We start from the raw sequence: 12,733 nt of genomic DNA on the forward strand, positions 1-12,733 counted from the left end.
ACAAACAGCGGGTCCGCAATATACGGGCTCCAGCCGTGTGCACTCCCATTCACTTGACTGGGTCCGCAATCTGCGAGATACGGAACGGTGTGGAGTGGAGGCACAGAGCAGATGGAAGCACTACGGAGCTCTTCAATGGGATTTCAGTCCGTGCCTTCGCACCACAAAAAGGTAGAACGTTCTATTTTTCTCTGGTGCAGACTCATTCTTGAGGATCATGGATCCATTCAAGTGAATGGGTCCGCATCCGCAAATGGGGGGCACTCGGCCGGTGCCCATGCATTGCGGACCACTAGTTGCTCATGTGCATGAGCCCTAAATCTTTTGATTTCACAGAATGCTTCCATGATTTTGTTTCTTAAAGCAGAATACCATTTTACCCTTACTTCTGCAGAATGTGGATCCCGTTACAAATCTTCGAGAATAATTGGAGGACGTGATGTGGCCTTGGGTCGTTGGCCATGGCAAGTCAGCCTGTACGTACACAACAAGCATGTCTGTGGTGGCTCCATCATAGCGCAACAATGGATCGTAACCGCAGCACACTGTGTGCACAAGTAAGTCTTGGTGAATCACTGTTACTGCCACACTACATTTTTCCTGGATTTTTTTTATTGCATTTAAAATGTTTTTGCTTTTGGGGGAAGTGCATAATATTTTTCTGCAGTTTTTTACCTATAGGGAAAATGCTTGAAAATAAATCCCATACCTACAGCATGCTGTTATTTAAATAAAAATGCCAAGTGGCAAAAAACCAACAGGATGCTATAAAAAAAAAAGACCACACAAAAGAACTATAATTTGCTTCTGGCCAACATGCAGTGTTTTTCATTGTAAAAAAAACACAATGAAAAACAGTGCAAAAAGATATGATGATTTGGGAAACAGCCTTAGGCCTCCTGCACACGACCGTATGGCTTTTTCAGTGTTTTGCGGTCCGTTTTTCACGGATCCGTTGTTCTGTTTTTTGTTTCCGTTGTGTTTCCGTTTCTGTTCCGTTTTTCCGTATGGCATATACAGTATACAGTAATTACATAGATAAAATTGGTCTGGGCACAAAATTTTCCATAGATGGTTCAGCAAAAAACGGAACGGAAACAGAAGACATACGGATTGCATTCCGTATGTGTTCCGTTTTTTTTGTCTGACCCATTGACTTGAATGGAGCCACGGAACGTGATTTGCGGCCAATAATAGGACATGTTCTATCTTTAAACAGAACAGAAATACGGAAACGGAATGCATACGGAGTATATTCCGTTTTTTTGCGGAACCATTGAAATGAATGGTTCCGTATACGAATCGTATACGGAACGCAAAAAACGCTCAGTAAACGGGGGGGGAAAAACGGTTGTGTGCAGGAGGCCTTAGGCCGAGTTTACATCACCGTTTAGCTTTCTGTTCTCCTGATCTGTCAGAAGCATAGAAAAAAAATGATTGTTATTTTGAGCATTCGTTATGATTAGTTTGCGTCAGTTTTGTGTCACTTCTTTGAGAGATCAGTTATTTTTGACAGGAGAAAAAGTCCTGCAAAAAGTACCGTACCTTTTCTCTTCTCAAAAATAACTGATCTCTGACAGAAGTGACACAAACTGATGTAAACGGATAATAACTGATGCTTAAAATTACAGATCATTTTTTTTATTTTTTATGTTCTCTTCTTCTGACGGATCGGAAGAACAGAAAGCTAAATGGTCATATGAACTCAACCTTATCTAAATATTGATTAAGCTGGATATATACTACAGATTTTGGGCATCCGTTTTTTTTGCTTCCGTTGTGGTTCCGTTTTCCGTATGGCATATACAGTATACAGTAATTACATTGAAAAAATTGGGCTGGGCATAACATTTTCAATAGATGGTTCCGCAAAAAACGGAACGGATACGGAAGACATATGGATGCATTTCCGTATGTGTTCCGTTTTTTTTGCGGACCCATTGACTTGAATGGAGCCACGGACCGTGATTTGCGGCCAAATATAGGACATGTTCTATCTTTCAACGGAACGGAAATACGGAAACGGAATGCATACGGAACACATTCCGTTTTTTTTGCGGAACCATTCAAATGAATGGTTCCGTATACGGACCGTATACGGAACGCAAAAAACGGACCGCAAAACAGAAAAAAAAAAACGGTAGTGTGAAAGAGGCCTTAAAAAGCCATTTTAGGCCAATTTAGACCATTTGCATCTACAGTACATACACATGCTGACCAATGACAAAAATTAACAAGTTCATGTGCCATGTGGGATTTGGTTGTTACCCAGGATGTAGTTGAAAAGTCTTCCATGCTACATGACAGGCAGGGGCGTAGCTAAAGGCTCATGGGCCCTGGTGCAAGAGTTCAGTATGGGCCCCTCTTTCCTTCAGTGCTTTGTGGCCAGGGGCAGGGAAACACATTGTCACGCCCTGGCCTGTGAGTGATCTGAGAAGATCTGTCAGACTTGCTGCACGTGAATCTATCTGACAGATTGCTTTGTTGTGGCTTTGTTCAGGATCCCACCCCCTCGCAGGTTCTGCTCATTAGTTAGTTAGTGATGCTATTTATACCTGCCTCTCACTACAGCCCTTGCGGTTTATAGTTTCTCCTGGAGTTCTCTGCTGGTGTTTGATGGATCTCCTGCTCCCAATTCGTCTTCAGTTAAGTCCTCCTTGCTTCCCTACTGTTGTTTGTACTGGCTAGGCCTTATGTAGACGCTGGTTCCTTCATCTTGTGCAAGAAACCGGTTGTCTTTTTGCCTGCTTCCTAGCTGAGGGTTTGTGTCAGTTGCAGCAGGGCTTAGGTTCGAGTGCATGAACACTTCTAGCTTCGAGATTTGTTCATGTTGGTAGCAGTCAGGGAAAGGCTCAGGGATTGTCAGGAGGTGACCTTTCCCTGTTCCCTAGCTGTGGGGCCTAGCCTGCTGTTTTGTTTAATTTTGTTGTTTGGTTTGCTTTCCTTCCCTCACCTTCCATGACGCACATAGCCTTTGTGCTGCCTGATGCAAAGATTGTAACCCACCTCCCTCCCTCCATGACAACCCCCTTCCCTCCAGCCAGAGGTGTAACTTGACCTGCGTGCACTTTCTATAATAGCAGTGTCTTCTAATGTGGCACAAGGGTCTTTGGGCCCCCTCAGGCTCCTCAGCCCAGTAGCCACTACTACCTCTGCACCCCCTATAGCTACTCCCCTGATGACAGGTCTGTATCTCTAGGCCACAGATCACATCACAAATTGATCAGTGATTTGTTGTTTTAACTTATTGCGATGTCATCCAAGACAACAACCATCACAGTCAGACCAACTATGAACACAGCCAAGAAAACAGCCATCTGAAATTCTAGGCTGACCGTAGATGGTTCTGTTAGATGACCCAGCCCATCAGTTCATCAAGAAATAGTCTGTGTATGAACAGAATTGCTTCTAGTCACACTTTGAAATTTTCTAACATATTAAAAGCTGTCTACAGAAAGACCATGGTTTTCATTTTCTCATATAAGGAAAGGATGAAGTTAGCAACTCATCCACCTATAATGACATCTTATACAGGTTCAAAAAATTTTGAGTACCGTGTAGTTTTTGGTATGAGATCATGCTCATTATGAGAACAGTTAGGCCTCATGCACACGTGTGCACCCCGCACCAATTCACTTGAATGGGTCCGCAATTCCGGAGATGTGGAACGGCGTCACAGAACGGAACACCGGAAGCACTACAGAGTGCTTTCGTGTTTCTTTCTGTGGTTCTGCACCGCAAAAAAAATGACATGTCATATTTTTTTTACAATGCGGACATACCACGGACCCATTCAAGTTGAATGGGTCCGGCCCGCTGCTCGGATGTTGCCTGTGCATTGGGGCCGCAATTGTGGTCCCCAATGCACGGAACGGCCGTGTGCATGAGGCCTCAAGATAATTTTTCATGGAAATGTTGTGGAATGGATTTTTTTTAGTGCAGAGATGTGAAAAATCAATATCAGATTACAGTAGTGGGAAAGTGGATGAGTATAACAAATCTCATCCATATGCTGCTGCATTTTTCTGCACAGAAATTGACCTGCAGTGAAAAATTTTCAATCCACAGTTTGGCAATTTATGCTATGGAAAAAGCAAGGATTTGTTGAAAATTTTCCTTATTGACTTCAGTTGGGAAGTTATTATCTGTCATTAAATCCTAGTATTGTGAACTTTTGCTGTGGATTAACATGCAAAATCTGCAAGTGTGGGAAATTGTGTAAAAAAACTGTATTCTCACCTTACCAATCTTCTGTCTCTCCCAAGCCAAGGCATTCATGGTCCAGAAGCTGACTTTAGTATAAATGGGTTTTCTGAGACCAGGAGACCTTTTCATATGTTCAGGCAGAATGCATGGGTTAAACAAAAAAAACTCACCTGTTACTGGCGCTCCACTTCCACTTTCTCCTCTGCTTCTGGTCCTCAATGGATCTGAAGTGGGAACCCCACCAATCACAAGAATGAGGTGCCAGAATCCCTGAAGTGTGCTGAATGGTGGTCACACATGTATGTTGCCACTCCATTCAACTGTATGAGACTGTTGAAGAGAAGCTAAAGGTACAGTGCTCCAGCAGTCCCATATAGTTGACTGGAGCGGCAGAGCACATGTGTGACCACCTGTTCACCTACCACGGGGACTCTGGCACCTCCTTCTTATGATCGGTGGGGGTCCGAGCAGTAGGACCTCCATTGATCAGATATTTATTCCCTATGCTGTGGATAGGAGATATATTTTTATGGTGGATTATCCCTTTAAAAAAGAGACTGCTTAAAAAACTGTGTATGTGTGTGTGTGTATGTATATATATATAACATAGAAATAAAATTAAATGATTAATTATTTCATGTGTCATTGTTGAGTGATCCTCTTAAGTTACAGGTCTCCTCAGCTGTCCAGTTGGTCCGTCCTTTCGGGCATGGTCAGTCACTCTGCTGTAAGACAACAAGCATCTTCATCGGCAGTGGAGAAAATCATCTATCACCAGAAGTATGATGCCCGGACCCATGATTATGACATTGCATTAATGAAACTGGAGAAACCGATAAATTATTCAGGTTGATTTTGTTATTATTTTTGCAATATAATTTCATCAGTTACCAGCCGGAATGAATGAAATAGGTTGCAAAGTCTTCCTTCTCTTTTTACTAGTTTTCTTGAAACGCCAGTGGTGTTTAGATAAGACTTCATGCACGTGGCCGTGTCTGTATTATATCCTGCAAAAAAACAGAGCCACAAAATGTGAATGTGAACCCAAACTGCAAAGTTCGGGTCTGTAACGAACTTTTCGAGTTCGGATACCCGAACCCGAACTTTGCCGGAAGAGTTTGGATTCAAGTTCAGTGTTAGGGCATTTAATAAAGCTTTTGAAAGGCTGCAGGGCAGCCAATTAACAAGCTTTTAAGCTGTGGGTACTTAGAAGCCATCACACCCATGCCTAGTAATGGCATGGCTGTGATTGGCCGGTGCATCATGTGACCCAGCCTCCATATAAGCTGGATCACATGTAGCACCATCATCAGCTATGAGTAGTGCAGGGACAGGAAGCAGGCAGCTGAAGCGACGGAGAGAGTTAGCAATCTGGCTATTTGTTTTGCGGGTGACCTATAATGATTTTTTTGCGGGTGCAATACACCAACTTTGCACCCCTGACACAGAAATATAATAATAAATCTGGCTGTTAATTCTGAGGGTGACCTATAGCAACTTTCTGTGGGTGCAATGCACCATCTTTGTACCCTTGACATAAAAATATAATAGTTAATCCGTCTGTTAGTTCGGTGGGTGACATATGCTCATTTTTGGTGTGAGATACACGTGCACTTTATACGTGACAGGGAAATTAATATAGTTAACCTGACTGTTAGTTCAGCCGGTGACCTATAACAATTTTGGGTGTGAGATATACGTGCATTGCATATGTGACAGAGAAATTAATATAGTTAATCCGTCTGTTAGTTCGGTGGGTGACATATACCCATTTTTGGTGTGAGATACACGTGCACCTTATACGTGACAGGGAAATTGATATAGTTAATCTGACAGTTAGATCGGCTGGTAACATATACCCATTTTTGGACACACCTTCTCATTCAAAGAGTTTTCTTTATTTTCATGACTATGAAAATTGTAGATTCACACTGAAGGCATCAAAACTATGAATTAACACATGTGGAATTATATACATAACAAAAAAGTGTGACACAACTGAAAATATGTCATATTCTAGGTTCTTCAAAGTAGCCACCTTTTGCTTTGATTACTGCTTTGCATTACTCTTGGCATTCTCTTGATGAGCTTCAAGAGGTAGTCACCTGAAATGGTCTTCCAACAGTCTTGAAGGAGTTCCCAGAGATGCTTAGCACTTGTTGGCCCTTTTGCCTTCACTCTGCGGTCCAGCTCACCCCAAACCATCTCGATTGGGTTCAGGTCCGGTGACTGTGGAGGCCAGGTCATCTGGCGCAGCACCCCATCACTCTCCTTCATCTTCAAATAGCCCTTAGACAGCCTGGAGGTGTGTTTGGGGTCATTGTCCTGTTGAAAAATAAATGATGGTCCAACTAAACGCAAACCGGATGGAATAGCATGCCGCTGCAAGATACTGTGGTAGCCATGCTGGTTCAGTATGCCTTCAATTTTGAATAAATCCCCAACAGTGTCACCAGCAAAGCACCCCCACACCATCACACCTCCTCCTCCATGCTTCACGGTGGGAACCAGGCATGTAGAGTCCATTCGTTCACCTTTTCTGTGTCGCACAAAGACCCGGTGGTTGGAACCAAAGATCTCAAATTTGGACTCATCAGACCAAAGCACAGATTTCCACTGGTCTAATGTCCATTTCTTGTGTTCTTTAGCCCAAACAAGTCTCTTCTGCTTGTTGCCTGTCCTTAGCAGTGGTTTCCTAGCAGATATTCTACCATGAAGGCTTGATTCACATAGTCTCCTCTTAACAGTTGTTCTAGAGATGTGTCTGCTGCTAGAACTCTGTGTGGCATTGACCTGGTCTCTAATCTGAGCTGCTGTTAACCTGCGATTTCTGAGGCTGGTGACTCGGATGAACTTATCCTCCGCAGCAGAGGTGACTCTTGGTCTTCCTTTCCTGGGGCGGTCCACATGTGAGCCAGTTTGTTTGTAGCGCTTGATGGTTTTTGTGACTGCACTTGGGGACACTTTCAAAGTTTCCCCAATTTTTCGGACTGACTGACCTTCATTTTTTAAAGTAATGATGGCCACTCGTTTTTCTTTACTTAGCTGTTTTTTTTCTTGCCATAATACAAATTCTAACAGTCTATTCAGTAGGACTATCAGCTGTGTATCCACCTGACTTCTCCACAACGCAACGGATGGTCCTAACCCCATTTATAATAAGGCAAGAAATCCCACTTATTAAACCTGACAGGGCACACCTGTGAAGTGAAAACTATTTCAGGTGACTACCTCTTGAAGCTCATCAAGAGAATGCCAAGAGTTTGCAAAGCAGTAATCAAAGCAAAAGGTGGCTACTTTGAAGAACCTTGAATATTTTCAGTTGTTTCACACTTTTTTGTTATGTATATAATTCCACATGTGTTAATTCATAGTTTTGATGCCTTCAGTGTGAATCTACAATTTTCATAGTCATGAAAATAAAGAAAACTCTTTGAATGAGAAGGTGTCCAAACTTTTGGTCTGTACTGTAGTTAATCTGTCTTTTAGTTCAGTGGGTGACATATTCCCATTTTTGGTGTGAGATACACGTGCACTTTATACGTGACAGGGAAATTGATATAGTTAATCTGACAGTTAGATCGGCTAGTAAAATATACCCATTTTTGGTGTGAGATACACTTGCACTGCATATGTGACAGAGAAATTAATATAATTAATCTGTCTGTTAGTTCGGTGGGTGACATATTCAAATTTATGGTGTGAGGTAAACCTGCACCGCATACGTGACAGGGAAATTAATATAGTTAATCTGTCTATTAGTTCGGTGGGTGACCTCAAGGAATGAGGAGAGCATCAAATAACGGATGTGGCCCTGGTCATGGTGCTCCTGTTGCAGGGAGAGGACGAGGTCAATCTGTGTCAACTACAAGCCCAAATGAAACACCTTCCTCAGGTGCACGTAGGCGACAGGACGTTCAGCGTCATTTTGTAGGCCCGAATACTGGTGTACGAATGGTGAGGCCAGAATAAGTAGAGGAGTTAGTAGATTGGATGGCTGACAGTGCCTCTGTTCCTTCACATTATCTCCCACCCGGTCCCCTGCTGAAACCGCAAAGTTGGCACCTGCAGCCCATGGGCATCTGTCTTTCACCTCCCCCACTTGCAAATCAGCCAAGTCATGCAGCAGTCTCTTATGCTTTTTGACAACTCTGCTGGTGGGGTTTCCGTGGGCCAGCCACCTAGCCCTGCCCCGGAAGTGGAAGAGATTAAGTGCACTGATTCCCAACCACTATGTTTCAGGATGTGGAGATGGGAGGACCATCGCAGCACATCTCTGATGATGACGAAACACGGGTGCCAACTGCTGCGGCTTTCGGCCGAGTGCAGACCGGCAATTAGGGCAGGGGTGAAGAGTGGGTGGAAGATGATGTGGAGGATGATGAGGTCCTAGACCCCACATGAAATCAAGGTCATGCGAGTGACGTGTGCAGTTCTGAGGAAGAGGTGGTGGTCACACAGCCCCAGCCGAACAGCAAAAGAGGGAGCAGGGTGCAAAAGCAGAGTGGCCGTCCCCAGCCAGTATGCCTGCTACTGCCCACCGCACCCAGGGACTGAGCACACCAAGGCCAGCTCCAAGGAGTTCCTTGGCATGGCAGTTCTTCAGACAATGTACTGATGACAAGACACGAGTGGTTTGTATGCGGTGCAATCAGAGCCTGAATCGAGGCATACATGTTCTAAACCTGAGCACCATCCGCATGACCAGGCATCTAAATGCAAAGAACGAGCTGCAGTGGAGTAGACACCTTAAAAACCACAAAAGATCTCAGGCACCTCTTGCTCCCTCTTCTGCTGCAGTCTCAGGCTCTTCCTCCCCCCCCCCCCCGAAGTGAAGGTGCCACCCCGCAAACAGAGGATGTGGCAGCAACACCACCACCTCCACCTGCGTCACCCAGCATGTCCACACTGTATCATGGAAACGTTCAGCTGTCCATCCCCCCAAACACTGAATGCCAGCATTTCTAAATTCCTGGCCTTTAAAATGCCATCATTCCATCTGGTGGAGACAGAGACTTTTAAAAGCCTTATGGCGGTGGTTGTCCCATAGTACGTGGTTCCCAGCCACCACTACTTTTCCAGGCGACCCATCCCTGCCCTGCACAACCAAGTGGCAGACAAAATCAGGTGTGAACTGCACAACGCCATCTGTGGCAAGGTCCATATAACTACCGATACGTGGACCAGTAAGCACGGTCAGGGATGTTATATCTCCCTACCTGCACACTGGGTAAATGCTGTGGCGGCTGGACCTGAGACTGATAGCAGTTTAACGCATGTCCTACCGCCATCGAGGATTGCAGGACATTTCTCTTTGCCTTCTGTTGCTTCCTCCTCCTACTCTGCTTCTTCCTCTACCACCTCCTCATCCGGTCAGCGCAACACCTTCACCACCAACTTCAGCACAGCCATGGGCAAACGACAGCAGGCTGTTTTGAAACTCATCCGTTTGGGGAAAAAGCCCCACACTTCGCAGGAGCTGTGGACAGGGGCAGATTAAGTGCATGATAGGCCCAGGGCTGTCTCACCAACTTGGGGGCCCCCCCCCCCGCCCCCCATTTTAGTTTAGTTTTAGTTTTTTTTGTATGAAGAGGCTGCGGTGCTTCAGGAGCGCCACAGTCTCTTCTTAGGCCATATGACATCTGCAGACAAAAAAAAATATCCCAAATTGGGTCCTACTCCTAAACTGAAAAATGTGGTCGCCAAATTTAAAATACATATAATTATAATAAAAAAGACATGGAGGAGAATACAGCACCACATGCCTCTTACGTCCAGTGACATTTCCTGTCATGTAGACCTTCTCTTTCCTCTTCTCCTCCGTTTGACCCAGACCACCATGGCAAATTCTTTCAGCCGCATCTCGTCTCTACAGTTTGTAACAGACATGTTAGATTTCTCAATTTTTCCATCAACCTCCTCATCCTTGTGTCCCCACAGTGTCATCCTGCCACCCCCAATACTGTGCCCGTTTTGCTCCCCAATGTCCAAGGTACTATACTGCTTACAAAATAGTGACTCAGACATAATTGGAGTCATTTATCAAACTGGTGTAAAGTAGAACTGGATTTCCAAAAGAGCTGTCAAATATGAAAGGTGGAATCTGATTGGTTGCTATGGGCAACTAAGCCAGTTATACTTTACACCAGTTTGATAAATTACCCCAAATGTTCCTATAGTGTCCACAGCAGTTATAATGTCCCCTAGAGTGCCCCGAGTAATAATACCACCCTCTATTGTGCTCCAGGCAATAATCCCTGTATAGTGTCCCCAGAAATAATAGAATTGCCCCTACAGTGCCTCCCCAATAGCAACACCCCCATATAGTAATTTCCACCACACTGCCCCCACATAGTAATCCCCTCATAGTAATTTTCCCCCACACAGTAATTTCCCCCAAACTGCCCCCATATAGTAGTTTGCCCCCACACAGTAATTTCCCCTACATAGTAATTTGCCCCACACTGCCCCTACATAGTAATTTCCACCACACTGCCCCCACATAGTAATTTCCCCCACACTGCCCCCACATAGTAATTTCCCCCACATAGCAATTTCCCCACACTGTCCCCACATAGAAATTACCCCACACTGCCCCCACACAATAGTTTCCCCCACATAGTAATTTTTCCCCACACTGTCCCCACATAGCAATTTCCACACACTGTCCCCACATAGCAATTTCCCCCACACAATAGTTTCCCCCCACACTGCCCCCACATAGTAATTTGCCCCCACATAGTAATTTCCACCACACTGCCCCCACACTGTCCCCACATAGCAATTTCCCCACATAGAAATTACCCCACACTGCCCCCACACAATAGTTTCCCCCACATAGTAATTTGTCCCCACATAGCAATTTCCCCACACTGTCCCCACATAGAAATAACCCCACACTGTCGACACATAGCAATTACCCCACACTGCCCCCACACAATCGTTTCCACCACACTGCCCCCATATAGTAATTTGCCCCAACATAGTAGTCCCTCCAATAATAACACAGCCCCATATAGTAATTTGCCCCCACACTGCCCCAACATAGTAATTTGCCCCCATATAGTAGTCCGGGTCCCTCCCATAATAATTTTCCCCCACACTGCCCCCATATAGTAATTTGCCCCCACATAGTAATTTGCCTCCACATAGTAGTCCCTCCCAATGCCATAATAATTTAGCCCCACACAGCCCCCACATTCCCCCTCCCATGTACTCGAGGTCTCGACTCTTCCCTAATATGTCCTCCTCTGTGTGTCGTCCTCCACATGTCCCCCAAAGTAGGCACATGAAATAAAAAATAAAAAAATGAAAAGCTAAATACTCACCGTCCAGGGCAGGCACGCAGGCTCGCAGACGAAGGTTCAAGGCGGGATGAGGCAGGCGTGCACACGTCAATGTGCTGTGTCCAGGCACAGGCGCGTGATGACATCATCACGCATGCCTGCGCCTGGATTTCCCTACCGCATAGGCCTCAGGCCTACTAGGCCTGAAGCCTATGGCGGTGATAGGCGACGGGACAGGGAGCTATGCTCTGCCGTGCCCCGCCGCAGTATGTGGGCGTTCAGGTCGGCGTTGGGCCCCCCAGCGGCGCTGGGCCTGGGGCTGCCGACCCGAACGTCCCTATTGTAATCCGCCAACTGGCTGTGGACGGGCATGGAACAACAGACAGTGGTTGGTGCTGTTGAGCCTCAAGCCTGGACTGGTTGTGTGCGATAATGGGCAAAATCTCGTAGCAGCTCTGGGGCTAGCCGGTTTGACGCACATCCCTTGCCTGGCGCATGGGCTGAATTTGGTGGTGCAGAGGTTCCTTAAAAATTACCCCGATATGTCAGAGCTGCAGACTGTCTGTGCACGCTTTCAGCGTTTTCACCCTGCTGCTGCTCGCCTGACTGCACTGCAATGTAACTTCAGCCTTCCCGCTTGCCGCCTCATATGCAACATACCCACAAGGTGAAACTCCACCTTGCACATGCTGGAGAGACTGTGCGAGCAGCAGCAGGCGATTGTGGAGTTTCAGCTGCAGTCGCACAGGTGAGTCGCTCTGCGGAACAGCACCACTTCACCACCAACAACAGGGCCTCCGTGCGGGACGTGTGTGCCGCTGTTTCAAGTACCCCACCAACATGGCCAGTGCCATGGTAGTCCTCAGCGTTACTATTCCACTTCTATGTTTCCTTGAAAAACCGCTTTGGGCGATGATGGAAAATGATGTGCCACAGGAGGAAGAGGAGGAGGAAGAAAGATCATTTCCACGGTTATCAGGCCAGTCATTTACAAGTGGCTCAGAGGGTGGGTTCCTGCACCAACAGAGGCCAGGTACACAATTATCCAGCCAGGGCACAGTTCTGGAGGAGGAGGATGATGAGGAGGAGGAACCGTGTTCACAGCATGGTGGCACCCAAAGCAGCTTATGGTCATCAATGGGTCGTGGCTGGGGGGATACAAAGGACACAGACAATACACCTCCCACAGAGGACAGCTTATCATGACTCTGGGCAGCCTGGCACACATGAGCGACTACATG

At 45.9% G+C, this 12,733-nt stretch overlaps 1 protein-coding gene across 1 annotated transcript in view; it reads left to right on the forward strand.

Moving 5' to 3' along the window:
• LOC122926275 (transmembrane protease serine 5-like) overlaps positions 1 to 12,733 on the forward strand; it is a 173,464-nt gene that overhangs the window by 138,454 nt on the left and 22,277 nt on the right. Inside the window, exons 6-7 of the mRNA XM_044277649.1 lie at positions 395 to 557; positions 4,873 to 5,054. Of these exons, the coding sequence (XP_044133584.1) occupies positions 395 to 557; positions 4,873 to 5,054 (345 nt within the window). The remainder of the gene's footprint in view (positions 1 to 394; positions 558 to 4,872; positions 5,055 to 12,733) is intronic.

Source organism: Bufo gargarizans, chromosome 2 (assembly GCF_014858855.1).
Source record: "Bufo gargarizans isolate SCDJY-AF-19 chromosome 2, ASM1485885v1, whole genome shotgun sequence".
NCBI classification, from domain to species: Eukaryota; Metazoa; Chordata; class Amphibia; order Anura; family Bufonidae; genus Bufo; species Bufo gargarizans.